This window comes from Panthera uncia, assembly GCF_023721935.1.
Source record: "Panthera uncia isolate 11264 chromosome C1 unlocalized genomic scaffold, Puncia_PCG_1.0 HiC_scaffold_3, whole genome shotgun sequence".
In the NCBI taxonomy this organism is placed as follows: domain Eukaryota; kingdom Metazoa; phylum Chordata; class Mammalia; order Carnivora; family Felidae; genus Panthera; species Panthera uncia.
This window is the reverse complement of record NW_026057584.1, coordinates 26020666-26044600: the sequence shown is the minus strand read 5'-3', so window position 1 is coordinate 26044600 and position 23935 is coordinate 26020666. Positions and strand designations below refer to the sequence as shown.

The window sequence follows — 23935 nt, the reverse complement described above, 5'->3', positions numbered from 1 at the left end:
AAAATGAGTGAAGGATGGTTCTCCTATTCCCTCTTCCCTCCTATTCCCTCCCTATTCCTACTCCTATTCCTAAACTCCAAGTGCATCAAAATCACCTGGAGGGTTTGATAAAATGCAGATTACTGGGATTCACTCTGAGAGTTCCTGCTTCCATAGATCTGAGGCAGGGCTCAAACTTTTATATTTTAAACAAATTCCTAGGTGATGCTGATTTCCCAGGGAACTGCATTTTGAGAACCGCTGTGCTTGTGAAATGATATTTTAGAAAATGGTTTCAATGTTATCACATGACCATATATTATTAGTGAGATTTTTCTTGGGGGAAAACTTAAGAAATTGAGAATGGTTCATATTATTAAGGTATTCATATATTATGAATGTATTAGTTAATAAGTTGGACAAATTTATGTTGAAACTTAAAAAAATTTTTTTAAATGTTTACTTATTTTTGACACAGAGAGAAACAGAGCATGAGCAGGGGAGGGACAGAGAGAGAGAGAGAGAGAGAGAGAGAGAGAGAGAGAGAGGCACAGAATCTGAAACAGGCTCTAGGCTCTGAGCTGTCAGCACAGAACGTGATGCAGGGCTCGAACTCACGAACCACGAGATCATGACCTAAGCTGAAGTTGGACGCTTAACCAACTGAGCCACCCAGGCACCCCCTGTTGAATCTTCTAATGTGTTTTGGTGCTGACTTAAGTGTGTCTTGTGTTTAGCAGAAGATCACACTTCCAAATTAGAGAGATTTTTCCAAATTAGAGAGATTTGACAAAATTCAGAAGTTCATTTAGAATATTGCATGCATATTTACTGTGTTTCAAGGAACCTTAAAACTTGAAGAAAACCTAAAATGCCATCTAATTCAGTCCCTTGCTTTCCGAGCAGAATCAAACTTGAAAAATGATTGTCCTATTCTTCTAACCTGTTCTTAAAGAGACTGCCACATACCTCATTAAATTGCTCTAAAGCCATTGAGTTACTCTCTGATTTTATACTTATTTAGTTTCTTTTATTTATGTCTAGCCATAAGCTTCTTGCATCTAAGGCCTATTTCTTCCTGTCTGGTCTCAAGCAGGAGTGGAGAGCTACTATCCTGGGCATGGTTACAATTCGTGTTCTAGAAGACTGTCATGAATAACCCCTGAGCCTGCCTTAGCCGAGATTCATCCAGTTGCATTTATCTTTTCTATTTGCCAATAGTTTCCTCTCATAAAACTGCAGTTCTGGGATCGAGAGGGCCAAAATCTTAAAGAATTTTATATTTGAACACAGTCTTTGGAGTCTTTTCCTAGGATTTAGATCTGTTCTCAGAAAGCCTCTGAAAGTAAATATTAGAAGGTTTTATGGGCTGAACATTATCAAAATTGTACAAGGATCTTGATATGTTTTGTTATTGCAATTCTTAGTTTCTCTGCGACTCTGAAATAAGATAATCTCCATGATATTTTTTAGCCATGACTAATATGGTTTCTAAATAGATTATAAAACATTTACTGAAGTAACCAAATTATTTCAACTGTTTACCAACTTTTTACAAGGGAAGACAGCCAAAGTGTTTTCATTTAAGGCAGAATAGATATGTTTTTAAATGTGTATGATTTTCATATTCCAGTTAGCTCACTTAGGCATTCAAGTTAATGAAGTCAAGGTAAGGGGTTGACTTTTGGGTAGGCCACTTAACTTTTTTTTTCCTTTCACCCTGACCACTGTCTTGCAAATACTGGCTAGTGGTCACAGGAAGGAGGTAAGCCTAGGCAGGACCTGGAAACTAGATGGGTCCAGCTGAGACTCTAGGAAGTTCACAGCAATGGACTCTAAGAAAATATCTGAACAGTGAGAGAGAGAACATCAGGGAAGCCTGTCTGGAGGTAAAATATATGTGAGGAGGATGTTGGCTTGTATTTGAAGTGTGACAACCAGTAGAGGAAGCCAGGCTTGGAAACAGGAATCTAGTCTCTGACAGGTTGAAAAAATAAATATTTTAATAATAATAATAATAATTAATACTTAATGAGAACTATTAATGGACAGGTAACTGTGTTAAGCTACTGCACTAACATTTAAGTAATGTTTACTTATAAATTAACTCATCAAATACAATGACCCTGTGACACAGATAATTGTTACTATTCCCATTTAACAGATGAGGAAAGTATATCAGAGAGGTTAAGTAAGTTGCTCAAGGTCACACAGTTTGTTGTAGAGCCTCAAGAAATAGATACACTACTACCTCACTGCTGTTTTAAAAATGAAGAAATCGAGATTCAAGACATTAACTTTTCTAAGAACGCACTAAAAATGAATGGGAAAGCCAGGATCTGAAATGCAGCCTAGTGTCTCCAGAGCCCATTTGTTTACTCTTTACCTTAGAATTAATGCAAAACTGAGTTCCAAATGGTTGACCTATTGCAGGGAGGTATGCGCAAGCTGCTAGGACACAGCCTAGTTACCTAAGAGCAGGACTGAGTTCAAATTCAGCAATTAGAACAGGCTGAGCAGGCAGAAGAGTCAGCAATGCTGACCTAGTATTGATCGCCTAACCCAGCTGTCCTTAAATTCCCCCTGACCAGAGGAAGCATCTGTGTAGGGCTGGGGCGGATCTTAATATGCAGACAGAGACTAAGTGGACTAAGTAGAGAGTGGAAGAATTTGAGGGCAAGGTGAAAAGTAAGACTGTAGAGAGCAAGACAACGTGGGTGTAATCTCATTTATACAGGGAAATGAGAACTCATACTCACTATAGGAGAGCTAAAGGATCAAACTTGTCACTTTTGAATATCAAGCACCTGACAACATAGGGACTTGCCTTTTACAGTGTCCCGCCCGAGAGAATACCATACATATGACTCAATAAAGAGCAATATATCCAGAAAGTGAATTTTGTTAATTTCTTTTCATTGCAGCAATCATTCCGTCCCAAATTCCTTGGTGTGGCTGAACAATTGCACAATGAAGGCTTCAAGGTATGTGATATTAAGTTTTTCAAGTTGTTTTCTGTAAGCATTGAAATCTATTCACAAAAGCGAATTATTAATGAATCATAGGGAATGAAATAGCTCAAAACATATTCTTTCAACTTGAGAGGTATAACTAACTTGACAGTTTCAAAACTTCAATAGAATAAAATAATTAGAAAGACTAGTTTTAAGTTCTCACAAAATTACCATAAATTCCGTAGAAGTTGCCAGCTAAAAGCTTAGAACGTTTAGTTTGCACAGAATTGGGACAAAGTTTCAGTGCATTTCCAATGTATTGTTCCTTTTTCCATTTCTTGTTTCCATATGAAGTTGTATGGAAATGACTGCAGCAGTTAAAGCCAAAACTCCTCTGCCACAAATGCCTCACACAAAGCCTGGTTCAGTAAAATAAAACAATTCCCAAGGCTCAGAGTGGGCCTATGGTCATGGAGCTTTGTTGATCTGATAACAATGAATCCTCAGCCATGAATAATTCTTCATTTTTCTCCTCTACAAAAGCAGTTACAATTGATGTTATTAAATTTTTCCTTAGTGCAAATATTTTTAAAATATTTAAAGTGCCCATGACTAAATCTCTATTCATGGGATCATTGCTTCTCATATACACCATTTTCTTCTACCTTATGTTTTAAATGATATGTGTGTCCCAGTAGGCTTCTTTGCTCCATGAAAGCCTCCCCTGTGATACACTAGCTGACTTTTCCATTTTAAATGCAGCTCTTTGCCACGGAAGCAACGTCGGACTGGCTCAATGCCAACAATGTCCCTGCCACCCCAGTGGCATGGCCGTCTCAGGAAGGACAGAATCCCAGCCTCTCTTCCATCAGAAAGTAAGAACTGGGCAGAGATTTCTGAGATTACAAAATGGATAGAGGATTAACTTTGGGAACTAGTATGATGTGAATATTTCACCCTATCCTATTGCAAGTCTTCTAAAAGTCCTCTTAGCCAATTTAAGATGAATAAATCTGTGGACTATAGGAAAGTTTCATTCTCATGAACTTGGCTGTTACTGTAACACATGATGCCATATGTGTGCATGGTGATACACAGCATCTTTCAAAATATTTTCTAGTAAAGGTGCTTTCCTTGATGGACACCAGGAATTCACTAATGAGAATCACAGACATGAAGAATGTAATGAAGCACCTTATGTCTTACATTGAATTGTATCATAGATAGATGTGAATATCAAGTGTAAGATTGACCAGCTGCATTTCACTGAGTTTGTGCATCAATAAATTAGTCAATTTATTGAGCACTTGCTGTATGCAGGAGACTACGGTGAGTGCTAGAAAAACACCATCCTTTGAATTACCTAACTTACCATTTTTTGATCAGGTTGGTTATTATGCCTTAGGCTATGTCATCATTAGGTGTTGTAAGACTTATTATTTTAGTGCACTATGTGAGCCTTCAGGAACACCATTACATCAACACTTATAGACGTATATAGCATGGGAACCTAAGAGATAATTCTCAGTTGTTCCAGGATATTACAGTCTTTTGAATGGCTACCATTTATTGGGGCTCTTAAGAAGGCATACCGTTTGCTAGGGCTCTTAAGAAGGCAACCTACAAATTATTATCAAATTAGTAAAAGAAGGGCAAATTGTTCAGACCTTAGTAGACTTCCAATGATGCTATAAGCACTTGGTTAGGACTTTGTAAAACAATTAGCACTTCTTCATGCTTTTGACATTTAAATGTCTCCTGGTATGTGTAGCAACCCAGCAACAGAATGTCAAATGGGTTAATTCAAACTCAGGTGACCTGTGTTCTCATACCATTAGCTGAGAGACACTGGGAAGCAGGCAGTGAAGTGGTGGTCTGGGGGGGTGGAACAGACTTCAGTGCTGGAGAAATCACCTCCTTGTAAAATAAGTAAATATCTATCAAATTACTAACTCTTCTGGGGTGCCTGGGTGACTCAGTCGGTTAAGCTTCCGACTTCGGCTCAGGTCATGATCTCTTGGTTCATGAGTTCGAGCCCAGCATCGGGCTCAGTATCTCCCTCTCTCTCTGCCCCTCCCCTGCTCGCATTCTCTCTCTCTCTCTCCAAAATGAATAAACATTACAATCTTTTTTTAATTACCAATTCTTCTACGGATAGATAGCATTTTAAAAAGAAAAGCCTTTCCATTTAATTAGTTAGATTTTCACTAGAATTCTTTCAAGAACACAATAAAATATTGTAACCCCAAAATGAGTGTAATTTGAGCATCCATTAGTGATGGAGAAGGGCAGGTGGCCATCAACTCAGTACGACATTGACTTGAATGGCATCAGAGAACGATGACGTTAGTATTTTCAAAACTAATTATAAAATGTACATGGTCACCTGCAAACTTTTGTTTTTTGGATTATTCTTCCAGACTGATTAGAGATGGCAGCATTGACCTGGTGATTAACCTCCCCAATAATAACACTAAGTTTGTCCATGATAATTATGTGATTCGGAGGACAGCTGTTGACAGTGGTATTGCTCTCCTCACTAATTTCCAGGTATGTTCTTTTTTTTCTCAGATAGAGCTATATGCAGGTTTTTATATCTGTGCCTTCCTGAAGCCACTCATCAGTATCTGCACATCCCCCTTCTCCCTTTCTCGTAGCATTTAGAATGGAGTAGAATTTTTAAATAGAATCTAAAATAACGGTGCTACGATGGTGGGTCATGGCCTAACTGAGACAGTTGGTGATAAAGCAATTGAGATAATCAAAAGCCACAGATAGGCATGCTCTCCCATTAGCCATATGATTATTTTTAAAATAGAAAGTGTGGTGTGGCATGGAATAAAGATACAAACTTTTATTGAATTGTTTCTAAATGAAAGCCACCACATAAGAGCAAGATGTTAATGATAATTGAGGATCCACATATAGTGCAAACACTAGTCCAATTCACTGAAAATGATCACACGAGGTATATTTAGTTCCACTTGGATATGTCCCACCAAATGTGTCACCTACTGCAAGACTCATTAACTTTCTACCCATCATATTTTTTCCCCCTGAGTCAGTTTAACCCCCCGGGGAGTTGAGTGGCGGGGTAGGTATATTCAGGGTAAGGTCTGAGATACAGGAGAAAGTCCCAAATAGATAAAAATTTTTGTGTCCTTCATCATATGTCCCTTTGGAAATTAGGAGCAGAAACTGACCTTTCACTCGTGCTTCATTAAATGTTCATTTTCGTGTCATGTGGGTCTCTAAGCTTCCTACCCTTGTTTTCAGGTGACCAAACTTTTTGCTGAAGCTGTGCAGAAATCTCGCAACGTGGACTCCAAGAGTCTTTTCCACTACAGGCAGTACAGTGCTGGGAAAATGGCGTAGAGAAATAGACACCCAGCTCCCTCTGAAATCAACCCAAGCCACACTGTATCTAAAGGAACTGATTCCCAACTGTCTTCCACAGAGACAATACTGATACTAAACTATTTGAGTTCACTTGGTTATGCCTTAATGTTCTTTTCTTTCACGATTAAATTGTTGTCAGTCACTTTTTACAAACCTTACTTAAACTCCTTCCTAAAGAACTTGTTCTTCATGAGAATTCGTCTATTTTCTAATGCCTTACTTTTGGTGGGCTACACTTAACCTACGTGCTTATTTGCAGCTAACATTTTATGGTGCTGATTAACAATGATCAAGGTAGAAAAAGTTGCTGCTCTATCTTCTGAACTATTACTATACGCACTTTCAAGACTCTATTGTCATTGCTTCTAAATAGCATCTGCCACCCTCAGGACATTTTTAACAAGGCAGAATACTATAACAATTTGTGAACATGAAATATGGATTTAATGTACGAATCCCTTCATCCTGATGTTTGTGTAATGTACCTTTTTGAAAATTATTCTCAATTATCTGGCTCATCCAGGAACATCATTATCCCTTTTTACAGTACTGAATTTGAGAAGTGACAGAGGTCTTTAACATATGGATTTCCTTAAAGGACACTGGTTTGCAGTTTTGTGTTTTGGAGTATGTCAGCAGATGGAGTATCTCAGCAGATACCGCTGAGGTGGTTTTTGTTCTTGTTTTCTTTTGGATTTTAACCTGAGCCAAGTGAAATCTTCAGACTGATGCCATGTCTCCCCACCTCCTCTCCCCTGCCAACTTTGGAATAACTTGGAAGTTAGGTCAGTTCCATTCAGATTATGGATTTCTGTTGATCTACTGAACCCTAGACTGCGCTATGAATTCCACACATTTCAAGCATAAGATCCCCATTCCTTCTGCATACAAGAAAAATCCTGCCTGCAGGGCAACCTATGTCACTTTTAAACTTTTTGTGTTATTACAAGTGCTCTAATTGTAAACTTTTAAATAAAATGCTATTAAGAGGCAATACAGTTGTATTCTTGCATTTATTTTATTTTATTTTTTTTTAACATTGATATACAAAGTCAGTTCACTTCTCTGATGAAACAGGGTTTGGGGCCAGGATCACGTCACTTTCTTTTTTTCTATACAAAGCCATGTAAGATATGAATGAGCAAATTAAAATAAAAAATAATGACACCCAAACTGTTTCATTTTTTTGTTCCCCACCTTATTTATAAGTATTATTAAAATTTTTATTATGTTGTTATGTGGTTATATGTTATCTTTGATCTGGATCCTTTCAAATATCTACAAACACACACACACACACTATATATATATATATATATATATATACTATATACTATATATATAGTGTATATATACACTATATATATATAGTGTGTATATATATATATATATATGTAATAAACATTTAAACAAATGCCTTGCAAAACACAGAGAGAAATACTTGAACCCCAACAGAGAGGCTGCTCCATATTGCCTGCCGGAGATAGTGCTAAGGGCCACAGTGAAGCCATACCTCAGAAATACCGCCTAAAATGAGGCTTTGTGAAGGTCCTAAGATAATGATGACATAATAGCTTCTATCCCTTCGGTCTCACCCTACAGTCAAGGAATCACCACTTGATATAGATCTACATGAGGGCTTTTCAAATTCGTTTTCTCCTTATTTCCTCCTTGTTACCACTGTGGTTGAGACTTTCCTTACTTCTTCCCTCTAATATTGAAATAATGTACTCCCTGAGCATCCCTTCATTCATTTGCCTGAAAATACTTAGTGAAGTGTCTCCAAGGGTTGGTGTTGGATATACCATTATCCCTCCTCCTGTCATTCTAGTACTTCTCTGATACTATACCACTTATCACACCACCATAATAACTAGCATCATGGGGTATATGCTATTCCTCAAGCAGTTCTAAGCACTTAACATGATTTAACCCATTTAATCTTCAAAATATCCCTATGAGTGGGTGCCGTCATCTCCACATTACAAATAAATGGAGGCAAACAAAAGTTAAGTAACATTCCCAAGGTCACACAAAATGCAGTCTCGCTTGTATTTCTTATAATGGAGACAAACATGTAAAAATAATACGTTTCTCACACTGAAGACAGACTTAACTTGCCTGCAGAGATCAGGGAAAGGCTTTTCTGGGGAGATGGCCTCCTGTTGTCTTGAACAGCGTGTCATAGTTCCCCAGGCAGACTGAAGGATGAGGGCAACCACTGGAGGAAATTACAAGTAATTTGGTATGACTGGAGCTCAGGGTATGTGTGGAGAAAGAGAGCAAGGGGCAAAAGCTGAGGTTGGACTCTTGGTTATGCATGTTTAAGCCACATGTAAGTTTAAAAAAAAAATTAATGTTTATTTTTTTCAACGTTTTTTTTTTTTTTTTTAATTTATTTTTGGGACAGAGAGAGACAGAGCATGAACGGGGGAGGGGCAGAGAGAGAGGGAGACACAGAATCGGAAACAGGCTCCAGGCTCCGAGCCATCAGCCCAGAGCCTGACGCGGGGCTCCAACTCACGGACCGCGAGATCGTGACCTGGCTGAACTCGGACGCTTAACCGACTGTGCCACCCAGGCGCCCCTAATTAATGTTTATTTTTGAGAGAGAGACAGAGAGACAGAGTGCAAGTGGGGGAGGGGCAGAAAGAGAGGGAGACACAGAATCCAAAGCAAGCTCCAGGCTCTGAGCTGTCAGCACAGAGTGTGACACAGGGCTTGAGCTCACGAACTGCGAGATCATGACCTGAGCCGAAGTGGGATGCTTAACTGAATGAGCCATCCAGGCACCCCCACATGTAAAGTTTAAAAATATTGTTTGTAAGTAATTTTGGACCTAAAAAATTGTAAAAATAGGGGCACCTGGGTGGTTTGTTTAGTTGGTTGAGTCTGACTCGATTTCAGCTCGGGTCATGAATCCAGGGTGATGGGATTGAGACCCTTACCTGGTTCTGCCCTGAAGATGGAGACTGCTTAAGATTCCCTCTCTCAATCTCTCTCTCTCTCTCTCTCTCCCTCTGCCCCTCTCCTCTTGTGAGTGCTTGCTCTCTCTAAAAAAAAATTGCAAAAATAATTGTACACTCTACCCAGATATACCTATTGGTAATATTTTACCTCATTTACTTTTCTTCTGTTTTTTTTTTTTTTTTTTTTTTTTTTTTTTTTTTTTTAAGTAAGCTCTATACCTAACATGGGTCCTGAACTCATGACCCTGAGATTGTTACAAGCTATATTAACTGAGCCAGACAGGCACCCCTATTATTACTTTACCATCTGTCTATTATCTATCTATCTATCTATCTATCAGCTATCTATCATCTATCTACATATCAATCATCATCAGTCTCTATCTAACACGCACACAGAGGAAGAGAAAAAGTACACTTCAACTAAAAGTAATCAGGTTGCTAGAAACCAGTTTAGAAATGTAACTCATATTTTGTTGAAATTACTAAACATTTGAAGTAATAGTTAAGATTTGTACTGTGGGACTTTAATAAATGTTCTTACTTTTTATATTAATTTGAACAGGCTATTTGTAAAATACAGTAAGATGAGAAGAGTAATAATAATGAATCAAACGGCATTGTTCCTAAATAAAACCCATATTTTTGTTGGTGAAATAAAGGGTCTTTGGAAAACAGAAGACAAGATATGTATTCTCTCCCTTGTGCTGATATGAAATTACATTAGTTTTTGTGTTTGTTAACTTTATGTTTTCTAATGTTTCACACTTAAGATTTAAGTACACGTAAACCATGCAAAATTGAGAGCTTTAGTCAGAAGAGGGAAATGCAAGAAAACGGAAGCAGATTTGTGTTCAGATTTGGCAAGGTTTTGTCCTTTTGGAACATTTTTATTCTTTCATATAAACAGGTTAACACAATGTTTAAAAGTCTGAATCTGTTATACATCACAAGTGCAGACAACATAGGAGCTATGTCTGTGGAGCTGAATAGAAAATCGAAGTCGCTTTTCCCATACGGAGAATTTAATAGCGGGCAAGGGGGACCAGCTGAACTGGGTGGGGAGAAAGGAGCTCAGCCAGCTTGTGGAATGAAGAAGAGGAATAAAGAATGATTCGTTTATAGATTTAGGATTTTATGGCTTTGGAAAGGTAGGTAGAATATTTTAACTGTACTTCTGTCCAACTTTCCTCTTAAACAGCATTCCTCCTGGAAACTTTTAAAAACAGCTACACCATTCATTTATCTCAACAGCTGGAGGTACTTGAACTTCAGCTTCTACAGTGTCCACAGCCTCTTGAACAATGAAAGTGGAAATTATCAGAGAAACAAACCATGGCTGAATGCAGTGAAGTGCTCTGTAATTACACACCAGTATTACTACATGACTGCTGGTGCCCGCCTCCCCTCCCCCCCCCCCCGCAGGCACAGGTGCCATAAATGCTCACAGACACCCAATCAAATCTACAAAGACCTTTCATTACGTATCATTTGAGACACTCTTAGCTTGAAAAAGACTAGCTCAACTTTCCCTTCTTTCTCTTACTGCTTCTTTTCCCTTTGTTCTTATACATAAAAATTCCATTTTCCTAATGAATATTACTGTGTTATTTTATGAGAAGTTGGTGCAGTTGGTGAGAGTGGAGGTAATGTGGCAGGGGGGAAGAATGTCTATCCTCCTCCCAAGTGGCTCCCAGGGCTCTGTGAAAAATTGGTAATAATCGTCCCCACTTCTCTTGTGCATAATGTAGGGTACAAGGGTTCCAGAAAGAGTTTAAGTACCTACAGCTGTTGTGATCAATGCAGTAATGAGGAAAAAAAAACCTCAGCAAGTCAAAATTAGCACCATTTGTGCATGCTTCTTGTGGCTTAAAGATCATTTTTTGAGTCTTTACAACTTTCATTTTATAAAGGACTTGTAGCCACAAAGAAAACTATTGATTGTTGACCAAAACAAAACAAAAAAAATAGGCTTTTCTAGTAGTATTAAAGGTCCACTTTCTCTCTCCTGAAACTACCAGCCTAGCTAATTGCTTCTCTAAGAAGCAATTCCCTAGAAGAATCACACGAACCACAGAGAAGTGCTTTTGTTCATCAAAGGAAGCAACATCAGGAGTCTCACAAAAAAGTCAAAGATGCTGTGTCTCCAAATGACAATTTCCCACACAAATGTGATGCTGTTGGCAGCCATAATGAAGTCAGACATGATATCAACATGCAGAAAGGGGAGAGAATCCAACAAGCTCAAAACATATTAAAGAAGAGAAATCACTTGAAAAATGTATGTATTTTATTAATAAAAAGATTCATTCTAATGGCCAGTGTCTAGATAACTATATTTTCCTTTCTGAAATTTAAGGGCATTTGGTAATCTCTTTCATAGTCTCTTTTCTACCTCCCTTTGCAAGATCCTAAAGAGTGAAATATGGCAGGACTTTGAGGTCTTTAGCATAACAGAAATATTCTGGTAAGTGTTTTCCATAACTCTTTACAAATTTCTACATAGAAAAATTGCAAATGCAATTTATATGAAATGATTTAAATTGTAACATTTATTTTAATCTCTCCATTCAAGACGATTTATATATGGATCCTTTTTTAAAAAATGTTTTCTAATTACACTGAGGACATAATGTCATATTATTTGCCCGGTTTGATATACTTTCTTTCTGACTCAGGGAGCTTCAGGGGGAAAATGGTGGTATTGTAGTTAAAATATGAAGGAGTGGGAGTTTTTAGAGATTTTTGAAACCATGAGGCATAAGTATTTGATGTAAATTAGGCTCATACTTTATTTATTGTATCAGAATAAAACAAAGCAATACTGAATTGACCCTCTCCAACACTGGAGGCCTCCAGTACAAAAAAAATCACCTAAATGCATCATTAGATGCCTTGGTGTACTGTGTGAGGTCCTGTTTGCTTCCGAAGTAACGTGCTAATTCTGGTGCCTGGTTCTATGGAAATTTGTGGATCTGAATTTCCCAAGGACTTTTGAATGCCAACAGATGGTACTTTGTAGACTGAGCCATCAGGGAATGGTCTCTGGCTTACTCTCTTTGAGGTTTGCCATGCTAATCTCCTTGGAAGGCTGGTTTTAAACAGATATTCTCAAAGGACATAAGCCACACAAGTTTTTTGGTTACATACAGTAACTAAAGGTCCATATGTACTAATATCCGTATGAAAGGGTTGGCTTTAATCAGTGATGGTTTTCTTTGATCCACTGAAGTTACTCTACTATAAGTAATTCCAGATCATCTCAGCATCCATTTTCTTTAACCTCAACATAGAGCTGAGGGTGAATCATGTGTCTCTGGTTCTACGGAAGGTAGAGTCTACAGAAAGTAGAGACATTGTCTTACTGACTTAAATTTCTATAATCTGAATGATAGTAGATGTTCAAAATTATTGAATCCACAATATTTTGATCCTACAAAATAATTATGGTAAGATTTTTGATCAAAATGGTTGTGGTCCTGTCTTCTCTTAATTTAGTTAGGGGTTTCTACTTCCTTTCCTGGCTGCAGGGACCTTGTCCAGTATCCGTTGGCCTCTAGTCTTAACTATGCTTTTCATGGATTCAGGAGTCTGGAACAGTTTGTAAATGAAACACTGATCAATTTCCCAAATCTTCAATTTACTTTCTCTTCAAAACTATCACAGATCAATATAATTATCTTCAATCTTACTTATTATGTCAGTAATCTTATGAAAGTTTGTATCTATCTACATGCCCATGATAATAAATAAACATTTATTTATTGAGTTCCAGAAGTTCTATTTTATCTGTGCCTTCATTTATTCTTTCTCCATGGTATTTTGTTCATGGTCACTTACCATTCCTTTTACTTCTTTTTAATTTCCTATTATAGAATATTTCATACAGAATATTCATGCAAATCTATTTTTTTTTTTTGGGTAGAAAACAGATGATTTAATTTAGGACTATATATTTGCCTGTACATAATATATTTGTATCACAAATATTTTTTAGTAGCTATGTTAAATAAAATAAGAAAGTTTTGGACTTGTGAAGTTTATGGTTTAGTGATAAATGCAGAGAGTTTTGAAAAACCTATTGTAAGAGAGCCTGATTAATGCTGTAGTAAGAGAAATTTAGGGGCCATATGAACACATGCCTGGGGAAGGGAAGGCTTCTGCAAGGAAGTAACATTTAATCTGAAACCAGAGGGATAAGTAAGAATTTTCTAGGTGAAGAAGTGTGGTGCATTCTACAGTGCATACGCTCAGTGGAAACAATGTGCATGAAGACCCTGAGGCAAGGAAAACATACTGTGTTTGGAGAATTGAAGGAAGCTGTGTCTGACTTGAGCTGTGAGTCTAGGGTTGATGGTGAGTCTAGGGAAATAGCACAGACTAAACCATAGGAACCCTGTAAACCATGTTAAGGAATTTGAACACTTAACTGAGGATAATAGGAAACTGTGGGAGTGTTTTAAGTTAGAAGGTGACATACTTACTTTTGCATTATTGGAAAACTCATGTCGACTGCACAATAAAGAATGGATTTAATGGACCAGGATTGGAGGCAGGCTATTGTGGTGATCTGAGAGAGGTGGGAGATGGCAAGGTAGGAAGAGAAGGAGGGAGAGAGAGGGAAGGAAGGAGAGAGGGAGGGAGAGAGAGAAAGAGAGGAAATATCACTTGGACTAGAGTAAGAAAGAGAAGCCAATTTGAGGAATAATGTGTTTGGAAGGAAAAACTGTCATGATGTGCTTAGATGAGTGAGAAGGGTACTCACATTCAGAGCTCCATGTTCTTGCCAAGGCAAAGAGGTGAGAGGTCATGTGATGTTTTTGGTGCTAGCAAGCCCATGAGTTAGAGCACATTTACAGTTGAAAATATTAACTTCTGTTTTAGGCATTTGAGTTTCAACTGTCTGTGAGAAACAGAATTGAAATGGTATACAGTTAGTGGCTAAAAGCCAGACTCTGGAGTGAGTCTTTTTGGGTTTGAATCCAGGCTCTGACACTGAATAGCTATGTGATTTTGAGCCGGTTATTTAAATTTTCCATACCTCGGTTTCCTCAGTAAAATGGGAAAAATGATATTTACCCATAGGGTTATTGTGGGGTAGATTTGAGAAAATATAAATTAGGTACTTCAAAAGTGCTGGGTACAGAGCAAGTGCGATGGTAAGTGTTAGCCATTATTATTGTTGTTATTGTAATGGAACGTCCAAATGGACATGTCTACTAGGGAGTTGTATATTCAGTTTTAAAGATTGGTAAAGGGGGGAGGTTCCTGGGTGGCTCAGTCAGTTGAGTGTCGCACTATATATATATGTATATATATGTATATTATATATATATATATATATGTATATATACATATATATATAAAATAAAAAATAAAGATTGGAAAGAGATCAGTCATGAGTAAGTTCATATCTTATTAAATATCTATTATATATCAGGGAAAAGAAAAGTTCCCTAAAAAGAGACATTCTAATAGTTATTACTGACCTCTTTGCAATGTAAGAGTGAAATTCACGTAATGTTAAAATGTTTAGGAATCCCTGAATAAAAATGTATTCTAGGAAGATAAAATTGCCAATTGTTATATTTCTTGGTTGTTATATAAGAAAACATATTTCAGTACCATATTGTCCTACATGGACTAACATAAAAAGTTTTAATATTCTGCAAGATCAGATTAACCCAATTTAAAATAACTTTGATTTATCCATCAGAAATAATATAATTTTATTGAATAAAATCTTACAATTATAAAGAGTAATTTAACTGCACACATTTGGATTTTGAATGGCATCAGTGATAGTTTGGCAGACAATTTCTCCGTAAGATGGGGCTGGACATTATGCCTCTTCACACTATGACAGTGCTATGACTTTCTGTGGTTACTTTGACTTGAAAATTTTGATTATGGTAGAGATAGTCCTGAATGATCCCAGATGAACGTAGACTTTCATGGGAAGGAGCGATGGCATGTTGTAGTTGGTAATTAAATGTTTATTGGCATGAGTTGACTGGCAGGGCCACTACTGGTTTAGGCTGGAGGATAATAGTAATATACACTAATGGTGAATGCATTTTGAGCACTTACCCCTTATCCTGTGCTATGCTAGCACTTAAATAATGTTATCTTATTATAATGCTCATGGCATTCCTAATTTACAGTTGTGAAGAGAGGTAAAGTGACTGCTCAAGGTCACATACAAGTGAAGGGAAGAAGTATAGAGGAGCAGTAGGTCTGAGTAGGAGACGGAGCTGCAGGGGAGAGAATAAACAAGCGGAGGGGAGATCAAAGGAGTTAAGACAGGAGGACAGGAGGGATGAAAAACCAGGTGGAAGAATTGGATGTTGCCTGAATACCTATTTGGTCACATGAAATGATTTTTGAGCCCTTGTGAACATGTTCATACCACGAGATAAAGTCAACTCTGTGGGAGCTGGTGCCCTTCAGTAGATCCAGAGGATAAAGAAGTCTGACAGGAGAGCAGCCAACTTGCATGGACTCATTCCTGAATATATTGGGAGTGTACTCTGAGGAGCCAGTTACAGGGGAGAGTCAGAGGTCGTTGCTTAGTTTAGCTGGATACCAATATGGAAGTGAAATCTGCTTATAAATGCGAAATGGATTCTTTAGGCTGGGGGTTTCAGGATTATGCAATGATAGCATCAGACTGTCAGGCTTGATTCCTTTGTGGCAGAGCCATATATCATACTCTTGTGGTTATCCATTGCTGAATAACAAACCACCTTAAACACAGTGGCTTTAAATGCTATTTTATTGTATCTCATAATTATCCAGGTTAGAAATTTGGACCAAACTTGGCTGTATTATTCTTTTGCTTTTGTGGCATTGATGAGGTCATTTTGCATACCTAGCTAGTAGTTGGGTGGGTTTCGAAGGTCCAAGATGGCTTCACTCACGTGTATAGTGCCTTGAGAAGGATGACTGGAAGCATAGACCTAGCAGAGACTGCTGATCAGAGTGCCTACATTTGATGTCTCCAGTGTGGTGATTTCAGGGCAGTTGAACTTGTTACATGGCAGATGGCTTCCCCCAGAGTAAGGGTTTTGAAAGACCTATGTAGAAGCTGCAACTCTTTGTATGACCTATCTTTGGAATTCCCTGAATGTCACTTCCACTGCATTGAAATTGGTCAAATACATTGCTAAGACCAGCTCAGATTCCAGGATGTGGAACTAAATTCCATTCTCCACCAAAGGAGTAGCAAAGAATTTACAGCCATATTTAATTAAGCATGTACCCCTAATTCAAATTAGATAATTTGCAAATATTTTCAATTGATCTAAGAGCCTGAAGATTTATGTGCATAGTTACCATCACAGTTGTAAACACCATTCACAGTGCAAGTCTCATCAGCAGTGTACGAACAACACTTTCTTATTCGAAGACATACGCAGGTCTCTCACAGTGCAAAATAATATTTTGCTCTTGAAGGCTAGGTGGTACTTTAAAGTCACCTGGGGTCAAGGTCTGTAATAATAGTAATTTTGACTGACTCAAAAGGAAAACAGAGAATCTTTGCCAGAAAGATCTATTTGGATGAGGTTTAGAAAAGACAGGCAGGAAGTTCTGAAACAGCTGCGTGGCTAGAACTAGGAGCAGACAACCTCTGTTTGGCAAGAACTATTACTATGGATGTGATCTGCCAAAGAGGCACCTATATGTACTATACACACATATATAGGATTTATGGTATTGATCACAGTGCTTTGCAACAATAAGCACAAGATTGGCTTTAAAGAAAGGAGAGCATACATGGGTACACAGCCTTCTGTCCTCTAGTCAGGTGAGAGTACTCGTGTGCATAATGATTAAAATCTAGATTTTTGGGATTCGAAGTCTGTCTCCACCACTGACTTGCTGCATGACTTTGGGCAAGCCATCTAACTCCTTGTGCTTCGGTTTTCTCATTGATAAAGGGGAGGAAGTAATAGTGTATAGTATATAGAGTTGTAGTGCAGTAAATGCGACAATCCATGCAGACTGCTGTAGAAAGGTAAGCAAAAATTCAATAAATATTTGTTCTTATAATTACTTTTTAAGAATAGACCGCTGTGTTCTAGGGATAGCTTAACTCTTTGGACAGAAGGGTCATTAAATCCATGATGTCCTTTAATGCAATTTCAAGGGAAGCCAGTCTCACTAGCAAGCAACAGTTGACCTACGATAGGATCTGACAAAATAAGAATGAATTTTGAAATGTTTTGCCATGTTTGTGCTCTAAGGCACAGAGGTACCTAAAAATCAATGTAAAGACAGATATCCAGCTGTTCAGAGATGAGAGGGAAATACTTTTCTCAACAGATAATAAAGATAGAAGGTCTCTCTAAGGTGCAGAGAATGTCAATTATACAGAGACACATTCAGGAATTTAGTTCTTAACTAATTGTTTTCCAAACTATAGGAACTACATTGAGATCGATGGATGTATTTCATATACTACTGTAAAGCAATGTTATACCAAAGCTACTTAACTAAAAATAAAATACTTTTAAAAAGTTAACTGTTGGAAAAATAGCCCCAATAAATTTAACTCACTAGCTACAATCAAGAAAAAGCCTATTAACAATAATTGGTGGGTTCTCAGTTTTTAAGAATCCATAATTAAATTTTATTGTTTTATAAGTGATTTGGATTAATTACGTCCATAATAGACTGATGCTCATTCCCTACGTTGAGAGAAGAGATGGCAGTTTCATAGAATCCAGTCATTTACTGCAATCCTCGAGCATTTTATTTCCTGCCAAGGCAAATCGGCTACAAAGCCCCAGTTCCTCTTAGGATTTACTGAAAAGTGACAGGTGTTGATTTGCTGGTATCTTTCTCAACAGATTCGAATGAGCTAAACAAAATGACTTCTCTACCCATTTAGTCAGAAAAATAAATGGGGACACCAGCTAATGAGGGAATGTAGAGTTAGCTGGACTCAAAGCATTCCAAGCTGTTGGCAGCTGGAATCAAAAGAGGAATCATGCAGACAGTTGCTTGTGTTTATTGCTGAATGTGAAATTAGAAAGATACTTCATCTTCCCCACAGGTGCAAGAACATATAGTTATTAATTACAGCAAAACACATTTATTGACAACCCCAAGCCTACAAAATCCCACACTCAGCAAATGGCTTTCAAAGTTCATCCAAAAAGCACTTTAGAATCAATACAAAGCACTGCATAGTTGACGAATCTGTATCTAGTAAAATTTTGTATCCTGAAAGCATGGCATAGGCTCTCTCTTAATATTTATGTAGTTGAACATCATCAATGCTTTCTTTCTTCTGGTAGGAAACCTATTAGAAACAAAATTTTCTAATTTTTTTGTTGCTTTGATAAGTATGGTTTCAGAATATTAAGATGATTAAGTTAATTTTGTTCATTTTTTGAGGTTTTAAAAACAATTTTATCCCCTCATTTAGCCATATGACATATTAAGCCATTGTTCATTTATTAATTTAGTAAAGATCTATTACATACCCCTTTTGTGGCAGGCACTATTCCAGGTGCTGTGGAAAACACATATAAATTCATGAAGACTTAAAATCTTATGGGGGCTATATTATGTACCAACTAGAAAAAATATGTAACCAATGGACTTTAAGAACCACCTCAGTTGAAGGAAGTAGGCACTTGAAGGATTTGCAGGTGAAGGATCCTGAGCTAGGCTGCCTACAGGCATTGAATGGATATACATATCTTATATATGTATCTATACATATATATATATATACACACACACACACACACATATATATATATATATATATATATATATAGTTTCAACTTGTCTCATTCCAAACAACATTTGAGACAACTTACAGAAGTATATATAGTACCACCTAATAATAAAATAAAATAAAATAAAATAAAATAAAATAAAAGGATAACATTGATATTATGCACTGACTCTAAGGGTGAGTTCAGGACTCCAAATGTGCACCATTAATTTCTCATCTGGCTTTTACAGATGGGTCTCAGATTTAATCCTGTGTTTCCTCGCAGCAGGGATAGAAACAAGATAGGGTAAAAGAGATATGTGATCCCAGATCAAAGCAAACAAGTTGCTGGCTCCTTTTGTGTATAAATATGTGAGATAAATATATGAGATACGGTGGAGTGAATCCTTAAAATTGTTTGTATGATATAAAAGGTAGATTTTATGACTGGTTGTCCCTCAATGTAGGTCACTACTCTGGTAATCTAGTTTTATTTCTTTATTCATGAAATACTTAAAGTATTTATTGAGCACTTGCAATGTGGACACTGTTCTAGACACTGGAGATAGACTGGTGAGCGAGGCAGATAAAAGTCTCAGTTGACATACTGTTTGGAAAATGGGACATTAATGAACAAATCACTAAACTCATTTCAAATAGTGATCAACAGAATTACTTAATGGAGAGTAGGAAGACGTGGAGGGCCTCTCTGAAAGATAATTGAGGCATATTTAAATAACTACAAGGAACTAGTCTTGACAAGATTAGGAGGAAAGATACTACAGGCAAAGAGACCACTGATTGCAAGGTCCCAGGAAAAGAAATAATCTTGGTGAGTTGGAGAAATAACAAGGAAGCTGGTGCAACTGAACCACAGTGAATGAAGAGGCACAGGAGTTGAGATGAAATGAGAAGTAGGCATACGAACTTATGGTAAAACATGTGGATTTATTCTAAAGGCAATGGGGTAAAGGTTGTATGATTTAGAGTATCTAGAAAAATGGGTAATTGAAATCTTTGAGCTCTCTTTTCAAACAATTTTAAGAAATTGAACACATAATTTGAAAATATCTTCCCTGGAAAACCCTGGAAATCAGAAATTCAGTTAAGGTCAGAGCTATCCCTCACTTCTAATTGCTGTCTGAATTTGGGTAGCATATGTTATAAGCCATATGATTCCAAAGCATTTTTAGTGTCAGGTCTATTCCAACAAATGAATAAATGGTCACTCAAGTTTCCAAATTTCTATTGAGAACTAGAGAAAATGGTCATAATAATATTATTCTTAAAAAAAAATAAGTCATAGCAGGTACTCCCAATTGTTCATGGTAGCCATAACCTATCAGTAAGATAACAATAGAATGCCTAATATTAATCAAAGACACTTTGTGGCAAATCTCCAAGATAAACTAGTTATAAAAGTATACCTGTAAGAACTAAGTGAATTGATCTACAATACAAAGTTTTAACTATAAGCCAAGAAAGCTTTGGAGGTCGGTCAAGTGATTATTAAAGCTTTCGAGTAGATGTTATTAAGCTATACTTTCTGACAGTGATTAGGGGACAGGATCAATTATCCACTGAGGCCACTCTTAGTTGATGACAATAAAATGATCAGCATATACAGACATTCTCTCCCTGCCACACTTTTGGTCTTTTCCTTAAGGTTGTGAGAAGACTGATTTTTCTCACCAGTCAAGTCAGGCAGTAGATAGGTCTGCTTTCTATAACCTGGGTCCATGGGTCTTCCTGATATAGAAGGCTGCCTTAGAAGGAAGAGTTAGATAACTCTTCTGGTCTAGCAAAGGTTTTCAGTAAATAAGAGGATTGTTGTCAGCCTCATCAAACCAGTGGAGAGGAAGATCAAACCAGACAACAAAGAATTTTAGATTCTACCTCATGAACAATGGGAAGATGTTATTTTAAACACAATATCATGTTTTTTTTTAATTTTAAAAATTACTTTCAGGATAAGTAATTAATCATATGGTGCAGAATTCTAATGTAAACAGAACGTAGGATAAAAAAGCGTGTCCTCCTCCCACAACTGTCCCCAGAATAGTCACTTCTCTTCTCCAGAGAACTTACTTTTATGAAGCTATTCAAAGGTACACACATACACAACAGTACACTCTTTCAAAACACCAGTTAAGGCATACTGTCCTACTTTTTGCATTTTTCATTTAAGAACCTATTTCAAACATTATTCCATATCTGTATACTGAGAGATGCCCCACTATTTTCACTAATTTCATAAAATACCATTGTATCAGGGTGCCTGAATGGCTCAACCGGTTAAGCATTCAACTCTTGGTGGCAACTCAGGTCATGATCCCACAGTTTGTGAGTTCAATCCCTGCATTGGGCTCCATGCTGTCAGTGTGGAGTCTGCTTGGGATTCGCTCTCTCCCTCTCTTTCTGGCCCTCCTCTTTGTACTCTCTCTCTCTCTCTCAAAATAAATAAATAAATTAAACAATACCATGATATTAACAAGCATATTATGTTTAATTTTTCCTCTATTGATGAACTTACAGTTTATTTTCAATATTTTACTATTGCAAACACTGTTGATGGTATCCTTGTACATGCATGGGTGCAGCCCACACTTGTGTGAGTATGTCTAATACAAGAAGTTCCCATGAATGGTATTGTTGGATTAATGTGAATGTGCATTTTAATTCTTCATAGACATTGACAAGTTTCTCTCTTTGACAGTTTTCTGTTTGTATCAGTTAACATTTGCTGTGTAATAAGCTATCCTCCAAATCAATAGATAAAACAAGTCATTTATTAGCTCAAGATACTGTAGGTTGACGGTTGAAATAGGCTCAGCTGGGCAGTTTTGCTGGTTTTGCCTGGGTTTCTCCATGAGATCACAGTCAGCTGGTGGCTATTTGGTCCTAAATGACCTCGCTCACATGTTAGAATTTGGTGGGTCCATGGATGGGAAGGAGTCATGATTCTCTAGTAGCTTTCAGGCTAGTGTATCTTTCACATAGTGACTGGATTCTAACAGCATCAAAAAAGAAAACTCTCCAGGGGGACCTGGATGGCTCAGTCAGTTAAGCAGCCAGCTCTTGATTATGGCTCAGGTCATGATCTCATGCTTTGTGAGACTGAGCCCCATGTCAGGTTCTGTGCTGTCAGCAGGGAGCCTGCTTGGGATTCTCTCTCTCTCTTTCTTTCTGCCCCTCCCCCATTCTCTCTCTCTCTCTCTCTTTCAAAATAAATAAACTTAATAAAAAAGGTGGGGGGAGAGAAAGTTTCAGTGTGTAAGCATGGTCTAAGCCTCTGCATGCATCATGTTTGCTAGAATCTCATCAGTCAAACCAGTGCATGGTCAGAACCAGGTTAAGGGGTAGAGAAAGAGACTTTACCTGTTCATTAAAGTGTCTATATGAATATTTTCCTTTTTGATGGTCAATTTTGTGTCATTTGGTCATTTTAAAAAATTAACTTGCAGAAGCTTTACTTGTCAAATTAGAAGAAATTAGGCCTTTGTCTGTTGTTTACATATCAGTTATTTTTCCCGTTTTGATTTTCGTTGTTTCACTTTTGAGTGAAACACAGTTTTATTTATTTGGCACAGTTTTATTTATTTCTCTGTTAAGAAGGAGTATTTTATTTATAAGTTTTCAAATTCATAGATGATAAGGGTTTTTTGTACACTGAAAATACTTTGTGTATCTGAGATTACTACTCATGAAAACCCATGTTCTATTATATTATTTAATGGTTTCATGTTTTTCAATACTTGCATCTTTTATCCATTTGGATATTTAGGAGAGAGGGAGGTATCTAGCACTTCTAGAAGTGTATCTAGATACCCCAATACCACGTATTAAATAATTCCTATTTCCCAACTAATATGCTTGCTACATGTATCATATACTAAATTTCTATAAGCTTCTGGACTTCTTTATTTATTCTAATAATCTATTTATTCATGAGAGCTATATTTCTATTCATATCAATAGTGTGTATCAGTTTGGGCTCCTATAGGAAATAGATGATACACTCAAAAGGTTATTTGAAGATATTACAAAGGGTCTGTTTACCGAGGGGTGGACAAATTTAAGGGAAACCACAAGGGATGGAAAAGCCCTCAGCAAGTAGAAACATTGAGAAGCCTTTTATGCCCATAAACCTAAAGAGAAAAGAGAGGGAACACTGTTTCCATAATCCAGAGAGGCCTTCCTCCATGGAAATAAATGGCTGGACCAAAAGGAGCTATGGTCAAAGAATACAACTGCTTCCAAAATTACAGACCCCCTGCACTGAAGGAGTTGAGCCAAGGGAATAATTGGCTTCTTGCTCCTCTGTTCTTCAAGTCTCCCACTAATGCCAACCGTCATTGAACCCAACCGGAAGCCTGTCTGATGATAAATCTACAGAGTATCAATCACCTAGGGGCACAGAGTGAGATAGAAAAAAGCAGAAAATGGATCCAGAAGGAAAAACAGACATGACCAGTTTATACTATCATGCTTTTAATTATTATAACTTTGAAAGATGATTTAATAAATGCTTGGTCCCTTCTCATTATTCTTCAACTTTCATAATCTCCCACCTAATTCTTTTTTTAATTGAGATATAATTGACTTATTATATTAGTTTCAGGTATACAGCATGATGATTCAATATTTGTATGTATTGTGGAACTTAAAAAAAAATCAGCTAGTTCTTGATGTTAGTTTTTCTATACAAAGTTTACTTTATCTTGTTCCAAAAGTTTGCTTTAGTGAACTTTGCTTTTGAAGTATAAAATATACACAGAAAAGTGCACATATCATAAATATACAGTCTGACAAATTGTCACAAAGTAAACATATCCATGTAATCATCATCCAGACCAAGAGAAAGAACATAACCAGCTCCTTAGAAGTCTCTTCCAGTCTCTACC

The 23935-nt window shown here is 37.2% G+C and overlaps 1 protein-coding gene across 1 annotated transcript in view; it reads left to right on the top strand.

Annotated features, from left to right (window-relative positions):
- CPS1 (carbamoyl-phosphate synthase 1) overlaps positions 1 to 7326 on the top strand; it is a 128915-nt gene extending 121589 nt beyond the window's left edge. The window contains exons 35-38 of the mRNA XM_049614985.1: positions 2904 to 2963; positions 3696 to 3808; positions 5354 to 5483; positions 6210 to 7326. Of these exons, the coding sequence (XP_049470942.1) occupies positions 2904 to 2963; positions 3696 to 3808; positions 5354 to 5483; positions 6210 to 6308 (402 nt within the window). The 3' untranslated portion in view covers positions 6309 to 7326. The remainder of the gene's footprint in view (positions 1 to 2903; positions 2964 to 3695; positions 3809 to 5353; positions 5484 to 6209) is intronic.
- The last annotated feature ends 16609 nt before the right edge of the window (positions 7327 to 23935 follow it).